The sequence below is a fragment of the Amphiprion ocellaris genome, chromosome 22 (genome assembly GCF_022539595.1).
Source record: "Amphiprion ocellaris isolate individual 3 ecotype Okinawa chromosome 22, ASM2253959v1, whole genome shotgun sequence".
In the NCBI taxonomy this organism is placed as follows: domain Eukaryota; kingdom Metazoa; phylum Chordata; class Actinopteri; family Pomacentridae; genus Amphiprion; species Amphiprion ocellaris.
In genome coordinates, this window is record NC_072787.1 from 8,332,248 (window position 1) to 8,349,830 (window position 17,583).

General features: G+C 41.0%; 1 protein-coding gene across 1 annotated transcript; it reads left to right on the forward strand.

The window, feature by feature from the left end:
- Positions 1-13,108: 13,108 nt before the first annotated feature.
- Positions 13,109-14,036, forward strand: LOC129348035 (uncharacterized protein K02A2.6). Its single transcript, XM_055007285.1, has one exon. The coding sequence runs from the start codon at positions 13,111-13,113 to the stop codon at positions 13,897-13,899; it is 789 nt and encodes a 262-aa protein (XP_054863260.1). The 5' UTR covers positions 13,109-13,110; the 3' UTR covers positions 13,900-14,036.
- The last annotated feature ends 3,547 nt before the right edge of the window (positions 14,037-17,583 follow it).

Sequence of the window (17,583 nt, forward strand, 5' to 3'; positions counted from 1 at the left end):
ATTTGTCAGTCACAACGTAGCACCATCCTAGAATATACCCTGCTTTATCATCGATTTTACTCTATATACAACCATAATTTACTAAATGAACTTTATGCTCAGTGAAGAAGTCTTCAAACTAGCAATTGAGACCATAGACTTATCAGGAAAATGTTTACTGAGATAACAGATCAAATGAGAAGTAGAATCAGCTTCTCATAGACTCTCATGCAATCAGACTTCTTTTTGCAAACAGGAGTCGCTTACTGCTGGCAGTTAGAAAGATCGTAGATTTCAGTCACTTTTCTTTACTTTTTAGAGTCTATGGGTGTAATTTTGTGCACACATTTGTGTTTTCATTATGCTAAATTGTAATAACTCCTCTGACTTTTCTTTTCGAGCCAACATCAGGTCATAGTCAGAATTTACCTCACACTTTGGGTAGTGATGAAACACCTACAAAATTAATGGCTCAGCCTTAACTTAATCTATAAATGCCAACACACCAAAGTACAAACTAAATAAATTAAAACTACTCTTGTCATTTCCATCGTGAGTATTAGCACGCTGATGCTAGCAGTTAACTCAAAGCACCACTGTGGAGAGTGTCACAAAGCAGCTAGAGTCACTGTAGTGTTTTTGCTTTTAGCATGAGAGAAAAGTAAAATAATTTGCTAAAGGGACAAATTCAAAGCCAAATCAAATATGTGCAATCCTTCTAAAACAAGACTAAGCACTCAAATCAAGACTAACTGAATAATGTTTAATATTTTTGGATCCGGTGGAGAGAATGAATGACGTTTCTGGTTTTCCTTGGGAAAGCACACACTACAAATCTATCTGTCTGGGATAGAAGGAACACGAACAGCCTCCCAGTTGTTTGCATGTATAAATGAGACAAACAGCTCTGTGTATTTGCACGTGTGTGCATGTATGTCCCCATAGAGCATGAATGGAAGACAGCCTTCTCTGTTAGAGCTCCTGACGCCTTAAGAAAAGGCAGAGCGCAGCATTGTTGGGAGAGGTCGCGACCCGAGCACAGAAAAGACACAGTGGTGAATGTGTGACACTGTTAGCAGAAGTGTGTGACAGGCTGAAGGAGGAGGGATACGCTGCTGAGGAGAGAGAAGAGAGAAGATGGAAGACCGGGGAATCTGTGGTCTCACTGAGCTGCATGCCAAACCTTACTCCGGATACCAACCCGCCCAGGATGCCGTGTTTCTTCTCTCTGACTCTCACTCTCTTTTTTTCAGAACAAACAGACCTATGGAAAAACAGAATGCATTAATTAAAAAAGTCCACATGCAGGTGGGTGAGAGGTCAGCCAAAGTTCCTTCACATTGTAAAAACATGGATTAGAGGCCAGCTCACTAATGAACTAAGGCCTACATGCCGAGTGGTCAGAGCTGCAACTGGTGGAAAAACACAATGTGGAGGTAAAAGATACAGAGAGAACTAGAAATTAATCCAAGACAATAATTATATGACCAATAATCATATGACTAATAATCACATGACATTCTTACATCACTGTCACAGAGGCCAGCTCACAACATTTAGTTCTAATGCTCTCCCAGCTCCAAATCCAAAACGACAGCAAGGATCTACAGCGATAAACTCGAGGCCGAGACTCTGATTTGACTTGAATTTCTCATCGAGTGTAATTGCTTCATATGTTTATCAGTTCCTCTAGGAAAGTTATTATTCAGCAGGACCAACAAAGCCTGGAAAAACAATGCCTGTCTTCTCTTTTTTTTCTTAGTTATTATCATTCCTTCAGAAACAGGGGAGGAAGAGGATGAAGCCATTTTCTGTAGTGATTGTTGAAAAGCTTCAGCGGTCTCCATGCTGTGTAACTCTTCTGTGACTGAGGCTCAGACATGCAATTAAGAAAGATCTGAGGAGCTGTGGTTTGGCCAAGGTCGGGCCACGGGACAGGGACGGCACTGCAAGGGATGGGCGTGAGGACAGACACATGCAAAGTTTTACGACATTTCAATTTGGAGATTTTAATAGTATTTTGCTGTGTTTTGTCTCAACATCCTGGAAAAGACTTAGAGCTGAAATGCGTCATTCAGCGATGAGGCATCAAAGACTTTTACATGACTTAGAATTTTCTCTCTTTTGTTGTGATTCTTTTCCCTAAAGAGCACCTTGATTTGTTACATGTGATTTTTAAAACCTAACTTACTTTACTTACTGTCAATAGAGCAAAGAGACACAGAGTTCAAAGAGTTCTCCTTTTTTGACTTTCAGATCAGTTTTATTCATGCAGCACTAATTCAAAAAGTACCTTCTGTCAGGACACTTCACATGGGAAGGTTACTTTATTTAATCAGAACCAACTTGTATTTCCTATAGCCATCAATAGCAAGCACAAAGTCAACACAAAATAATCCATGATTTAATGCTATGTTGCAGTGGCAAGCAGTATTAAAGACATTTTAGAGAATTTCTTCATATTTTTGTATCAACTTTAACTGTTCCTTTGAAACATCCAGCAGGATTAAAGATCATATTTTTAAGTTCTATTAGAGCTGCCTTACTGTGTGTTGTGAATCATTTATTGTATATCGTAAATACCAGTTATGTATCACAGAGGATGTTATAATTGCAGTAAATAATTGCAGAAAAAAATCTCAACTCCATTATAGTGTGTCATACAGCATTTAGTAAGTGTTTTCAATGTTGCTTTTAAAACAGCAATAGGTAAAGAGGAGTATATATTTCAGGAAACTGTAAAATTTCTCCTTTAGTTTTAGAGGCAGGAGAAAAAATGGGCTGCAGCATCACCAACTTGTGTGGAGCTCTTGAAACAAATGTAGAAAGTAACTTTTTTTCTTTGTCTTTATTAAACAGTTGTAGCATCAAACAGCAGCAGGAGTTATGCTGTCCCCAAAGTCTGGTGTATTTAGGGGCAGGACACAGCAGGTAACTTACAGTAACTGATTCTGTCAATCTTCTTACACATCACTGTGATTGTACTTTCAACCTGAATCTTCTCATGCAGTGAAATCACTGGGAACAAAGCTGTCAATTTCATAATGAATCTAGCCCCTTCGTGACTCTAATGAGGATTAAGTGGTGTATAGATAATGGATGGATGCTGTTATATCAAATGACTAAAAGGTGCAGAAGGTATACGAAAAACAAATAAAAACAAAAGTCAGTATTCTATCAGTAGTTAGCCTAGCTTTTATTTGAGATCAAACTCTGATTTGCCATCAGTTAAGAGGAGCTAACTTGAATTTAGCTTGTGGTGTAACATTAAAACTAACACTGGTAAGATTCAGCTGAAACATGCCCTTGTTACTCCACACAGTCCAAATCCACAGAACAGCATGTGTACAGTTTTTACCAGAACTATCTCTACTGAAGAAATCGTTAACCAGGCTACCATGTGCTTCTCCTCCTCACAAATCCCAGTGTAAACCCTTGTTTGAAGGAGGATAGAAATCATGCATTGAAATTAAGCTTCCCTTTCACATTGCTCCACCCAGTGGCAGTGGACCTTCTTGACTCAGGTATACTTGTTAATGGGGTGCTGAGTTGTGTTAAATGAAAAGAAAGCAGAGAAAGCCAAAGCCAGCAGTTTTAGCTCCACTCAGTTATGCTATTCATTCCACCTCTTTGGGAAAGAAATAGAGTAGATTTTTCCTCCATATATTTGAGTAGATCACCTATTTTCAGCATAGCTCACAGTGGCACCGGCAGGGAGTATTAATTTATAATAGTGGGGTGGTGGAAAAGCGTCAGCCGTGTTTATACGTTTCGGCTAAAGGAATAACATAAATCCTTAAGTAAACCTAATCTGTCAGTGATTGTAAACAGTCTGTCACAGTAATGGTCCAGGGAACAAATGAGGACCTCATGGCGGGGCCTCAAGTAAAGGCCCCCACACACTGAAGCCCTCACCCATCCCTCCCCCATCTTGTGTCTTTACCTCTTTCCATTTCAAACCCTGCAGCCTCCAGTGTGGTCTACGAGAGGAAGGAGCTGGTAGGAACTTCCTCCCTTTGCTCTAAACTCTCAGGGAGGGAATATGAAAATGAGGGGCACCACAGAGCGACCCCCACTCTGTCTCCACAGAGGGGGAGCGAGCGGAGGCCCAACACCAAAACAGGCCAGGATCTGTGCACGAGATAAGACAGGCAGCAGGAAGGAGACAACCCAGAGCCCCATACTCCCTGACGGGACAGAGCCACTATTCATTTTTCAGGAAGAAAGAAAGAAAAACAACATGAACAATATCAGATGCAGCATAAGAGAGGAGAAGGGGGAGACAAGCAACTTGACTTCATTAACCCTCGTGTCGTCCTGCGGGTCAAATTCACCCATTTTAAAGTTTAAAAATGTGGGAAAAAAATATATTTTCACAGTGAAAGCTCTGATGTCCACATTTTCAACATTTTTGGGGGAAATTTTTGAACGTTTTTTGGTGGAAAAAAGAAATGTTAAAAAAAATATTTCTTTAAGAATATTCACAAAAATTTTTTGTGAATGTCCTTAAAGAAAACATTCAAAGTTTTACTGATATATACATAATCATTTTAAATATTTTAAAGATGTTTTTGGAACATTTTTACACATTATTATATATATATATTATTATATTTTGAAAATATTTACAAGAATTTCTTGCCAAATTTGGGGGATTTTTTAAATAAAAATTTTAAGGGAAACTTTTAAGGAATTATTGGAATTTTTGTCCTTGAAGGTTTTGCAAATTTTCTGAAATCTGGGGAATTTTTTTTTTGCTGAATTTATGGATTTTTTTCAGGCAAGGAAACATTTTTTGATGCCCATAAATGAGGACAACAGAAGGGTTAAGATGTCCTGCCTGTCTCTTCACATGGAGTTGTTGGCACGCTAGATACTGTTTTCACAAATAATTCATTTGCCCTGTTTTCTTAAATTTGAGCATGAATAATCACACATAAACAGCTAGTAGTAGCTTGTAGTTGAACGTTTTGTAAAAGTTTCCACAAATAAACACCGCTGAAAAGTCAGTGCCTCTGGGCTTCAGCCGATTCCACAGGATAAAGAAGTGTATTGGCGCCACTGCAGCCCAAACACTTGTTGTTGTCACTACACACATAAATCATTCTATTCTCTTCATCTCCACACAGAAGCTGTGAACAATAGCAGGTAAACAGAGATGACGCTGGAAGAAGAGTCTGTTAGCTCAGCGCTGTCCTCTCCCACACACATTCCAAACTGCCTGTGTGTCTAGTGAAGGTGCAGATAAACGGCCGCGGCACCACATGTCAGCACAAAGCAAACACGCCGGACAGACAAGACCAGGACAGACTATTAGGATCACACACATGCAAATGCAAACAGTCGCAGCACACAGACAACACACACACACACATATCTCAGAAAAGCCAGCAGGAGCTCAGAAAACGGTGCTGTCCTTTATGCACCACTGTTCAGTTTGACCTCTTACTGCCTCTTTTTCATGAAAGCCAAACATACTCTTTCTGCTTTCTCTGCTCGAACAGTAACAGAATGACTTTGTTCCTTAGACAAAGTCATTCTGAGAAAAGGAGAGCGCGAATTTTCCTGAAAGGACAAAGTGGAAACCCACAACAGTCGAGTATATTATACACTGACAACATTTTGAAGCTGTACTCCACCTACAATCTTCTGAGTATCATTTACTGTCTGCATGACAGCTGCCAACTCAGAGTGCATTCCATACCCAGATAAACGTGATATAACCTTATACATAGTATGTCAAATGCAGAATGCCAGAAATCTGGCTGCGTTTTGCAGTATTCAAGCCATCATGCTTTTCCAGACATTCTGACCCACAGTCCTCTCCTCAGCAGGGGATACATCACATACATCACTAACTCAAATTTAAAGAAGCTTGAGCCAAAGAGAGCACACAAATGGACAGCAGCTCATTTTACACCACAGACTGTGACTGATATATGAACAAAAAAGGTTGAAGCTGAAGGTGCATTAATATGCTGTAGTATGTCCCAGATATATTTCTAAATCGTCAAGTATTTACTTTCTCATGGCAGCTGAAAGCAAAAACATTCAGCACAGTGAATGTAGTCAGTATGTAGTTACAAGGTTGGTTTCAAAACAGCTACAATCCACTGTCAAATCCAAATTACGTGAAAAAAAAAAATGTCAAAATGTCTATTTTAACTGCTGTAACATATTCCTGTTACTGTTATTACTGATCAATATGTTCAATATTTGAAACACAAAAGATAGAGTTTTGGTAAAATACCGCTTTAGGCTTTACCTTTGAGAACACACATGATGTGAAGTCTATGAAAACTGGTATTCAACATATCAAGCATTATTCAGATTTTTTATGATCTTTTAACAGAATGTAAAGTTTAGAATTTGGTGTTTGGTACTAAATTTATTAAGATAAATTATATTATATTTAAATTGGATAAAATATTGCATACCTTCTATATAAGGATATGTTTTTATTGTAACCCTTTGAAAAAATATTAACAAGAAGTATTAGGACTTTACGATGCTACATCATATTTATGGTAATATACAAGTAGCATAATTTATTAACTATGAGAAAAATGGATCATCCTTATATACCACCCAGATGAAGTAGCACAAACCTGCATTGTGAACATATTAGTGGAGTATTTCTTTAACCACAGTTACACAAACACATAATAACTAATACACTGCATCACTTCATTATGTGAATATTGAATGAATGCAAAGATGAGAACTTAACTCATTTACGCTGCAATATTCATCCGACAAATGCACATCGTAGCTACATCTTGAACTACATGTACACTGGATGGCTGCTATTTTTCTGAACTAAATATTTGATCCAAATTAACTTAAGATCTTGATCAGAATTTTGTTGTGGTTATACCTTTTAATGTTTCATGATTCTAGTATTTTAATCATGTACTTATCAGAAATATGAATTTTGGAAAAAATGTCTGTATATTAACGAAAAACTTGTTAAAAATTTAACTGCACTTAATGTAGTTGTGTCTCTGTCAAGTGAAGTCATAGTGAAAGATAAATGCAGATGTTTTCTGTGTTCCTGTAACACCAACTGAGAAAGGAAATGTATTATGTCACATAAAATGGATGTCCTGTGGCTTGTCCAAACACAAAGTACACTATCTGTTTTTTTCCACCAAATACTTCATTTTTCTTTTTGAGGAATAATCATCCTAAAAAGATCCTCAATTTTACAGCATATTTTTAAAATTTTATTTAGCCTTTATCTATACAGATAATCTCACTGAGACACTGGGTTTCATTTTCAGAAGAGACCTGTTCTCAAATAACATAACAAGACAAGAGTCACTGACAAACAACACTAAGGGACCTGTTCTAGACAATATAACAATACAATATAACACTGAGTTACAGACAGACAGGTTCATGACAACACACGACATTAACATCAAAATGGATGTGCAAAAGAGTCAAGCAATAAAGTTAAAATGAAAAAGCACGAAGAACAAGAACAAGTCCTAAAAGATGATATTTCCATAGTATTTAAAAGATGTTTGAAGTCCTCCAGGGGAATCAAGTGGGACAGCTTCAGACTGCTGTAGTGAGTTCCAGGTGGAGGGAGCAGAGTAAGAAAAAGCTGTCTTGCTGAGTTCTATGCAGACTGAAGGGACGGTGAAAGTAATGAAATTCTGGGAACGTAGACTATGGCTGAAATGTTTGATGACCTGAAAGAGGATAAATATGTTGGCAGCAGACCAAGGATGGATTTGTAAATGAATATATAGACATAGTTCCTCTCTCATCTTTACTGCTTTTGTTGTGGCTGCTGTTTGTAGGGTTGTGTTGTTTTGTGCTATGCTGTAGGTTTACGAGACATTCTTGCTGAAAACCGCTCCTTGCTGCAGCTGCAGGCGTGACTGATGATGACCCACCTCATTAAAGCTAAGAACCAGACAACCAAAACAATGAGCTAAAAGAGGCTAAAAATGTCCTCTGCTCAGGGAAGTTGGATGATAGTTCTCTGTAATTCACAATACATGTAGTTGTTTTACAGGCTACCAATCAAAGAGAAAGAAAATGAAATTAGGAACATTCCTTAGTTGTAGCAAAAACCCAGCGAAATGCCATACAAGGAACAAGCTTTGAAGTCATGCTTGGCCTGAGTGTGCTGTCGGGTGGTGAGCTCTGCAGCAGGCCTCACACAAGGAGGCATGGAGGAGGCGGCAGCAGCAGGTTACCCAGAGAACAATGTGGGCCCCATACGTGTTGGGTTCCTTGTTTCATGAGAACATTTGGTGTCTGATGCAATGAAAAGACACCATCTTGCTGTGAAGTCAAGGGTCAGTGCAGCTCTGAATGCTCGTTTAACTCGGACAAGGAGATGACGAGGCTGAATAACGTATTGTGTACAGTCAAGTCATGATTCATGTCAGAGATCAGCTGTGGACTACACCAGCTGTTCACAATGTTAAACTTAGCCCAGGTCTAATGTTACTGTGAAATAGATACAACACCAAATTCATTACTTAATGAGATTAGTTCCTATGTGGAGAGTAAGTCTTTAGCTTGTAACGCTCAGGCGTCTCTACACCAAGAAATCCAACACTATATAATAATGTGTTTAATAATGATGGAAACTGTGAAGATTTTAAATTACATTTCACAAAAATGACACCTGGTTTTTGGCAATAAAGTTACACTAAAAGACCAAATGCCCATAATAATCTCAGCTAGCTTAGCATAATCCGTTAAATTACATCCCTACTAGCCCTGAAACACACACCTTCATAAACAGTATGTAATATAGAAATAATTAGTTATACTTTTTATTTACGAAAGATTTGTAGAAAGGCTTTTAATTGCAAGTTATGCCACAACTTGTATCTTACAATGAGTTACTGAAGCTAAATAAAGCTAAGTAAATATTTTTTATAGTTTTATAGTTTCCAAGGAATGGACTTATTATTTTTACAAAAATATCTAATAATGCAAGTAAGCAAAGATGTTTATGGCAACTTAAGACTTAAAAAATGTTGATGAACTTCTGAGAGATTCAAATGAAGCATCAGAATCATTGTGATAACGAAATATCATAATTGCCATCAAAGTTGTGTCTCAGCAGCATTTATCCTGTTCAAATCCAGTTTAAATGTGGATTTTTTTCAACATGTAGTTGTTAAAATAAGCCTTTATCCTACCACAGAGCCAGTTTGTGTTGCTGGCATATTACTATGGCATCCGTTTACAATCCTGTTAAAGGGATGTGATTGATTATTTTCTGGGGATTTTGAAACCAAACTCACTAACCCACAGCCAGAACCACATAATATGCAGTCCAAAGCTAAGCAGAGCTGTTTTCTTTCATTTAGTAGCATTAGAGGCTGTTACCACCAGCAGTATGCAGAGATGAATGAATGAAAATCACTCCAGGTGCTGTGTGTAAGGAGCTGTCTCCTGCACAGTGTGTTTAGACTCCACTTTCAATCCTCCCTTCTCTTTCTCCAATCCCCAAACCTTGCTGCCATGGAGGATAAATCTCCTGGAGAGCAATAGAATTGCTTCCTCATTGTTAATTGAGATTTAGTGCTTATATTAACAACATTCATTGGGCAGTGTTGGAAAGCAGATGCGTGCCAAGTGCTCTGGAATAAGGATTACAGTAAAATAGACAGTAAAATAACTATGGCATGGCCTGTTAAATCTAACCAACATACTCCACTCCTTCAGCCAGATCTCTCATTTCACCTGTATTTACACAGACATGACTCACACACCGGTTCATATAGTGAAGAATAAATAGTGAGTCGGCTCGTTGGCTCTGTCACGGAGAGGAAGAGTAGGAGGGGGCTGGGGAGAAGTGAGGTTTGAGTTTCAGACAGGGACACAAAGGAAGTCATAAAGTTAACTCTCTTTAATATGAGACAGCGGATGATTAAAGCTAAATAAACAGTGTTATCCAATTTAAGGGAAGTTAAAGTAGAAGTTTGACTGAATGTTTGTCCAAGTAATGACACACAGTCACATCCGTTGGTTTTCCAGGAATGTTCATGCTAAATTTTTGCTCTCATCACTGTAGTGGGGCATGCATTTGGGAATTAAATGTAGTTCTACTAAGTTGTTATGGAAAACTTGATGGCTAACAGCAGACTGTTTGGAGCCACTTATCAAAGTCCAATCTTTGTTGATGTATTAATTTTTTTAGAGTCATCATGTGAAAAAAGTGTTCAAATTCAAGATGCTATAGACAGTGTGGTGTATTTACGCCAGCATTGTTTGAACCAAAGTGCTTGCCGTACTTTAGAAATTACGTAAGGACGTAACGGCGCACAACATCCTGTTCTGTAATGTCCCCTCGTGTTATGTTGCTTACTCCCAGACATAAAGCTTGCTAAACGCGTGCTTCGCCTCTTTATTCAGTACACCACATAATTGGCGACGAGATAAATCGGCTATGGCGTACTTTTCCCAAAGACCGGACGAGTTCAAGCCAGAGCAAGAAACGTGGTCTGCTTATGTTGAACGCATGGAGTTGCTGTTCGAAGCTCATGATGTCGACGATGAAAAAAAAGTACCCACCTTGTTAAGCTCGGTCGGCATTACGACGTATGGACTTCTACGCAACGTAGTTCAGCCTGATAAGCCAAGGGATAAAACTTTTGATGAGATTGTGGCCATTCTGAAGAATTATTATGAGCCAAAGCCGCTGGTCATCGCCGAGCGTTTCAGGTACCGCAAGTGTGTTCAGAAAAGCGGCCAGACAGTGACAGAATATGCTGCTGAGCTGCGCCAACTAGCTGCTAAATGTGATTTCGGAGACAGGCTGGATGAAGCTCTACGTGATGGATTTGTCAGCGGGGTCAGTTCTGGGGCTTGCCAGCGCAAGTTACTCTCGGAGGACAGACTGACTTTTGTTAGGGCTGTGGAGCTTGCTGTTAACATGGAGACAGCCCACCGAGATGCGCAGCAGTTGCGGAAAGGTGATGACGCCACCCCTGTTCACAAGGTAAAAGAAATACGACGCTCGACTTCAAAACAAGAAGGGTGCTATCGATGTAAAGGCAAGAATCATGGCGCTAGTGATTGCTACTACAAGAATGCAAAGTGTCATAAATGTGGCAAAGTCGGACATATACAGAAGGCATGCAAAACTGGGGGCCAAACGGGTGAGAAGCGAGAGCAAAAGGGGAGGAGAAAAAGTGAGCAGAGAGAAGGGAAAATGACTGGCTACTTACAAACTGACGAAGTGGGAGATGAAACTCTGATGTATTCTGTTTTCAGTGCAAATGGTGCAGGTCGGAGGCCATACAGGGCAACTTTTGATGTAAATGGAGAAAAAGTGCCGATGGAAATTGACACGGGAGCTGGAGTCAGCATTATCTCAGAAAAGGTGTATGAGCAGTCATTTTCACATGTGCCTCTAGAGGGCAGCAGCGTCACTCTGAAAGGCTATTCAGGAGAGATCATTCCAGTAAAAGGGCAGTTCATGGCTAAAGTTACGTATGAAAATCACTTTAAATCTGCCACTGATAGTAGTGGCCGGAAGAGGTCCTTCACTGTGTGGGCGAGAATGGCTGGATCAAGTCAAGCTCAACTGGAAGATGATTAAAAAAGTTACACAATGCACAGCAAAGCCCAAGTCAATCCAAGATGTGCTGGATAAATATGATGATGTTTTCAAAAATGAGTTGGGAACATTAAAAGACATTAAAGCAACAATTTCAGTGAAGCCTGACACTGTCCCAAAGTTCCACAAAGCCCGTGTCCTGCCTTTTGCAATGAAAGAAAAGGTAGAAAAAGAACTGGAGCGCCTGGAGAAAGAAGGTGTCATCAGCCCTGTGAAGCACAGTGAGTGGGCGGCTCCAGTGGTGCCCGTTTTAAAGCGAGATGGTGGACTTCGCTTGTGCGGCAACTACAAAGTCACCGTAAACCCGGCTACAAACACTGAAACATACCCATTACCACGCATTGAAGAGGTTCTGGCAGCATTATGTGGGGGAAAGATCTTTTCCAAAATAGACCTGGCAGCCGCTTACCAACAAGTTCTTCTAGATGAGGAGTCAAAAAAGTATACAACTGTGAACACTCATAAAGGACTGTTTGTGTACAACCAGCTGTGCTTTGGTATTAATTCTGTTGTCAGTATTTTCCAAAGGATAATGGAGAACGTGATGAAAGACCTCAACGTCGTGGTCTACCTGGATGACCTACTTGTGATGGGTAGAGATGAAACTGAGCATCTGATGAACCTTGACAGAGTTCTACAGAGGTTACAAGAAAATGGCCTGAGAGTAAAAAAATCAAAATGTGACTTTGGTAAAACACAAATCGAGTACTTAGGTCACGTTTTGGATGGAAAAGGAGTTTATCCTTCAAAAGACAAGGTCAGAGCCGTGCATGATGCTCCAACTCCTACAAACATTAGAGAGCTCAGAGCTTTCTTGGGGTTAGTGAACTACTATGGGCGCTTTTTGCCGCAGCAAAGTACTGTTTTGGCCCCACTCTACACTCTACTGAAAGACCAAGTAAAATGGAGGTGGAGTAAAGCAGAACAGAGCGCTTTTGACAAATGCAAAGAAATGTTAACCAGTGACAAAGTGCTAGCTCACTATAATCCGAGCCTGCCACTTTCTCTTGCGTGTGACGCTTCAGCCTACGGAATAGGAGCCGTTATCCAACACACAACACATGACGGACAAGAACATCCAGTAGCCTATGCCTCTCGCACGCTGTCGCCCGCCGAAAGAAACTACTCACAGATAGAAGAGGAAGCCCTCAGCCTGGTGTATGGAGTGAAGAAATTTCACCAATATCTGTGGGGGCGGAAGTTTAACTTGATCACAGACCATAAACCGCTCCTCACGCTGTTTGGAGAAAATAAAAGACTTCCAACAATGGCAGCTGCACGAATACAGAGATGGGCCATTTTGCTATCTGCTTATGATTATCACAATCTACCGCCAGTCAGAAAAACACGGCAATGCAGATGGTTTGTCTCGTGTCCCTCTTCGTGAGATCACAGACACGGGAACAGAGACAATGACTACATATCTCAATGCGCTAATCTGTGAACACCTGGAAGATGTGCCGTTGAGTGCTAAGCAGATCGCCAGGGCAACGCGCAAGGATGCAGAGCTATCGAAGCTACACAGGTACATCATGGACGGATGGCCTAAAGAAATATCAGAAGAGCTGAAAGTGTACCACAAAAAGAGAGAGGAACTGTCTGTTGAGCAGGGTTGTGTTCTCTGGGGGACTAGAGTACTGGTACCTTCAAAACTGAGAAGAACAGTGCTTAACGAAATCCACAGTGGACACCCTGGTATTGTAAAAATGAAGATGATCGCAAGACAATATGTTTGGTGGCCAAATATAGACATGGATGTTGAAAAGACCTGTAAGCAGTGTGACAGATGCCAGATGGAACAGCGTATGCCACGCCCAGTTCCTCTTCACCCCTGGGAGTTTCCTGGAGAGACATGGAAGAGGCTTCACATTGACTTTGCGGGTCCGTTCATGGGTCACATGTTCATGATTGTGGTAGATGCCTACTCAAAATGGCTGGAGGTTTTTAAGATGGCACAAATAACATCCTCCGCAACCATTACACGGCTTCGCAGACTTTTTGCATCATACGGATTACCGGAGCAGATTGTCACTGACAACGCCACAACATTCACGTCAGACGAGTTTCAGCTGTTCGTTAAAAGCAACGGTATTCTTCACACAACCGGCGCGCCAAGGCATCCATCTACAAATGGCTTGGCTGAGCGTTATGTTGCCACGTTCAAAGCAGGCATGAAGAAGCTGAGTGGAGAGAACTTGAGTATTGAGGACAAAGTGTCGCATTTCCTACTGCGGTATCGTACAACTCCAAATAGTGCGACTGGAGAGTCACCTGCAGATTTGCACCTGAAGAGACGTGTGTACACGATTGGACTTCCTTAAGCCAAACATCGCCATGAGAGTAAGGAGGAGGCAGTATCTGCAGAAGGAGGAACATGACAATCGGGCTACCGAGAGACAATTTGGTGTTGATGATCCCGTCTATCTTCAAAATACTGCAGGAGAAAAACCCAAGTGGATTCCAGGAGTAGTTACTCAGCAGACTGGTCCGGTGTCCTACCGGGTGCAGGGAGAGTCAACTGACCAAGTCTACAGACGTCATGGGGACCAGTTGAGACCTCGATACCCTCAGGACAATCCTGAGACGGAACCTCAAGATGCACCTCAGTCACATGAGCAGGAGAATGACTTAACAGAGACAGTCTCCGCAGCATCTGCTCCACTACCTTCTACGCTGGACCAGCACAGACCACCTGATCCAGAGACAGTGACTTTGAGGCGCTCGGAGCGCACTATTAGGCGACCTTCACGTTACAGTGACTAACTATAATGGCTGGGACTTGTTCAGTTACTATAAGAGGGTTGAGTTCATTTAAAAGGTTGACATGCTTTATTGGAGAGATAATTTAGTTTAAAAAAAAAAGAAAAGAGAAAAGAGAGCAGCACATCTGCATTAAAACAATGTTGAATTTTGTGTTGGTTTCTTGTTGATGCACACTGAAAGTTACCTTTAAGCTAAGGGGGGAGGTAATGTGGTGTATTTACGCCAGCATTGTTTGAACCAAAGTGCTTGCCGTACTTTAGAAATTACGTAAGGACGTAACGGCGCACAACATCCTGTTCTGTAATGTCCCCTCGTGTTATGTTGCTTACTCCCAGACATAAAGCTTGCTAAACGCGTGCTTCGCCTCTTTATTCAGTACACCACAGACAGATAATGTAAGATACGTTGAGCAAGAATATAAAGACAAAAAGCAGTAAATGGCTTACATCTTGTCATGATATTGTCAGGGCTGCACAGTGGCTTGGTGGTTAGCACGAGCCGCCAGAAGATTCCTGGTTCACTTCCCGGCCTTCCCGGAATCTTTCCCTTCCTGGGATCTTTCCGCATGAAATTTGCATGTTCTCCCTGTGCATGCGTGGTTTTCTCCGGGTTCTCCGGCTTCCTCCCACTGTCCAAAAACATGCTGCGATTAACTGGTGATTCTAAGTTGTCGGTGTGAATGTGAGTGTGTGTCCACTGCCTTCCCCCAAACTCAGCTGGGATAGACTCCAGCCCCCCCCCACCCCCCCACCCCACCCCCCACCCAAAAAGATTATGAAGGAACGACGTGCAATGTAGTTTGTCTGTGTTTTAGTAATGAGGAAATGCTTTTAAAACTCCATTGGTGAAAAGTAGCTAAATAGTTTTACTCATTGCTTCATCCTGGGAACTGGAAAAGGAACGGCTGTTTAGTAGAGAGATGCCAATGAAGATGTTTGTGCTGTTTCTGCTTGAGGGTATTGACAAATCCTGTTGTTGTCGACAACTTTAGTAAGAGCTCTGCTTTTTAACATATTGTGAAAAATGAATAAATCAGCTGTAACTCAGCTGTTCATTACTGAGTTTTACTGGTCTAACTGTTGACTGAAGGAACCCAGTGCTAACTTCACCACAATTGCTCTGATGCCTTTTAGTCAAGTTAGAAATATGTTAATATAAACTAAAAGAAATTCAATGTAGAGTGAGTGGGAAAAAACACAAAAATACCCTACATGCCACACTACACATATAAATTTGACCAATTATTGAGGCATTAAAGCTTTTAATTATACAATATGTATACGGTTGTGGCATTTCTCTACTCAGAGTTTTTGTCTGCCAACTATAGTGCTAGCGTTACATGTTCAGTTAAAGTGTTCATCACAATGCCAGCCCATCTGATAAATAAGTGTGTGCCTCCAGCAGCTTTCACCAGACTTCCCAACACTAGCCTCCATAACACTATCATTTAACTCTTTTCGGATCCGGGAGGTTGAATGAACCTCTAAATTTCACCAGTTATCAGCCTCGTGTCAGGATTGGAGCCACCAGGCCCCAACAGTAGCTAGCCATGATAGTGATCCTTCCTTGTGTTCGCCTTCATGTTAGTGTGATATCCATCTTGGAGGAGGTTGCTGTGGGGTCAGTGGAGGGGCTGGTTGATTTTAGCCCCGGAGAGTTTACTGGCTTCTGTGATATTAAAACACAGAAACATACAGAGAACAGGAGCACCTACATCACAGAGCGGTGAGGGCTGAGTAATGTGATACAGATGAAATCCATACTGGTGGCTTGATGAGAGGGGTCTGTGATTTCAAGAACCATACTACCTCTGCTCGTCTAGACCACAATAAAAACTCCAGCCTCCGTTACTGCCAGACTCCACCAGATGGGGTCTTTGTGGTGAATGGGGGATACCTGACAGCACTGTGCAAACTCAAATCTGTGCTAAATATACCTGACGCCGTGTTTATGAAAGGTTTTAAGGTAGTCTTGATAAAACGTCAAAAATGATTGAATATGATGTCTTTGGAAAGGCTTTAATACAGAGGAAACAAGAAAAACGCCATGTATCACAGACCACCCATGATCATTGTGATGCATTCCTTGAGAGATTATATGTAATTTGGGCAACTAATGTTTATAAAGCCATTCTGCAACCCACAAAAGAATCATTTTCTGATGTTTATTAGCTTTAAAGGGATCCAGACTATCGACTTGCCAATATGACAGTCACCCCGGTGTCACTGGACTGGCTCTGTGTAAAAAGACCACTTCAGATATTGCCAGTGACAACATACAATCTTCTACATGCTGGAATGCAGAGTGGTAAGTTAGCTAAAACCACAAACTGCGTCTTTAAAGAGGTTTGTGTCAGCAGTGTCTGTGTCTTTGTGTGTGACACAAAAATGCCCTGGTGACAAAGTTAGTTTTCTTTGATTTGAATGTTTTACTGTGTTTCTCAGTGTGATTGGCCAGTAAAGTTCTGTTTGAACTGCTGTTGTTCCCCTGGGTGTAAAGTCACATTTTGAAGACAGAGGCCACACCAGGGCAGCACCAAGGTTGCTTCATCTGAAAACAAGCAGCATTTCTGTGGTAAGACCATGAAATCTGGGCTGCTTTAGTTCACTGTGTTTTGCTTTCACTTTCCCCCAATATTCCTGCTCATCACTCAGAGTGGGAACTTGGCAAGAACACTAGTGTATTCTCCTGGGCTGTAAGACTAATCTGGAATTTGATTTCATTTTCATAAAGTGCAGATGTATAACTCACTTTGTGAGTCTTCCTGTGTGATGGATGCAGGATCACATGGGGTTTATTCGGAACAAGTTGGACAACACTTCTTAGCTGAAATTTACCAGTCCACCCACCAGTCCTCGAGGGATGGAGCTGTGTCCAGCTCCCTGACCTCCTTGCTGGACATTGATCCCTACCCACATCCAGAAGACTTAGACAGTGCCAAGAAGAGTGGAGAAACTCACCTCAGAGAATGTGTCATGTCTTTCTTAGTCATTCCCGCTGTGCTGCAGTGTCAACCCTGGTGGAGGATAACACAAACAGGCGAACAGCAGGAGACGACGGTGGCCAAGTCAAATAAATAGGAATATGTATGCACAGCGATGCTGCACATGTACACTACCGTTCAAAAGTTTGTGCAGGAATACAGCGATGCAAACACATTCATTGGTTTTCATGACGACTCACTCCTCTCTGAAAAGCACACAACATTAAGTGTACACAAGAAATTATCCCTCAAACACATT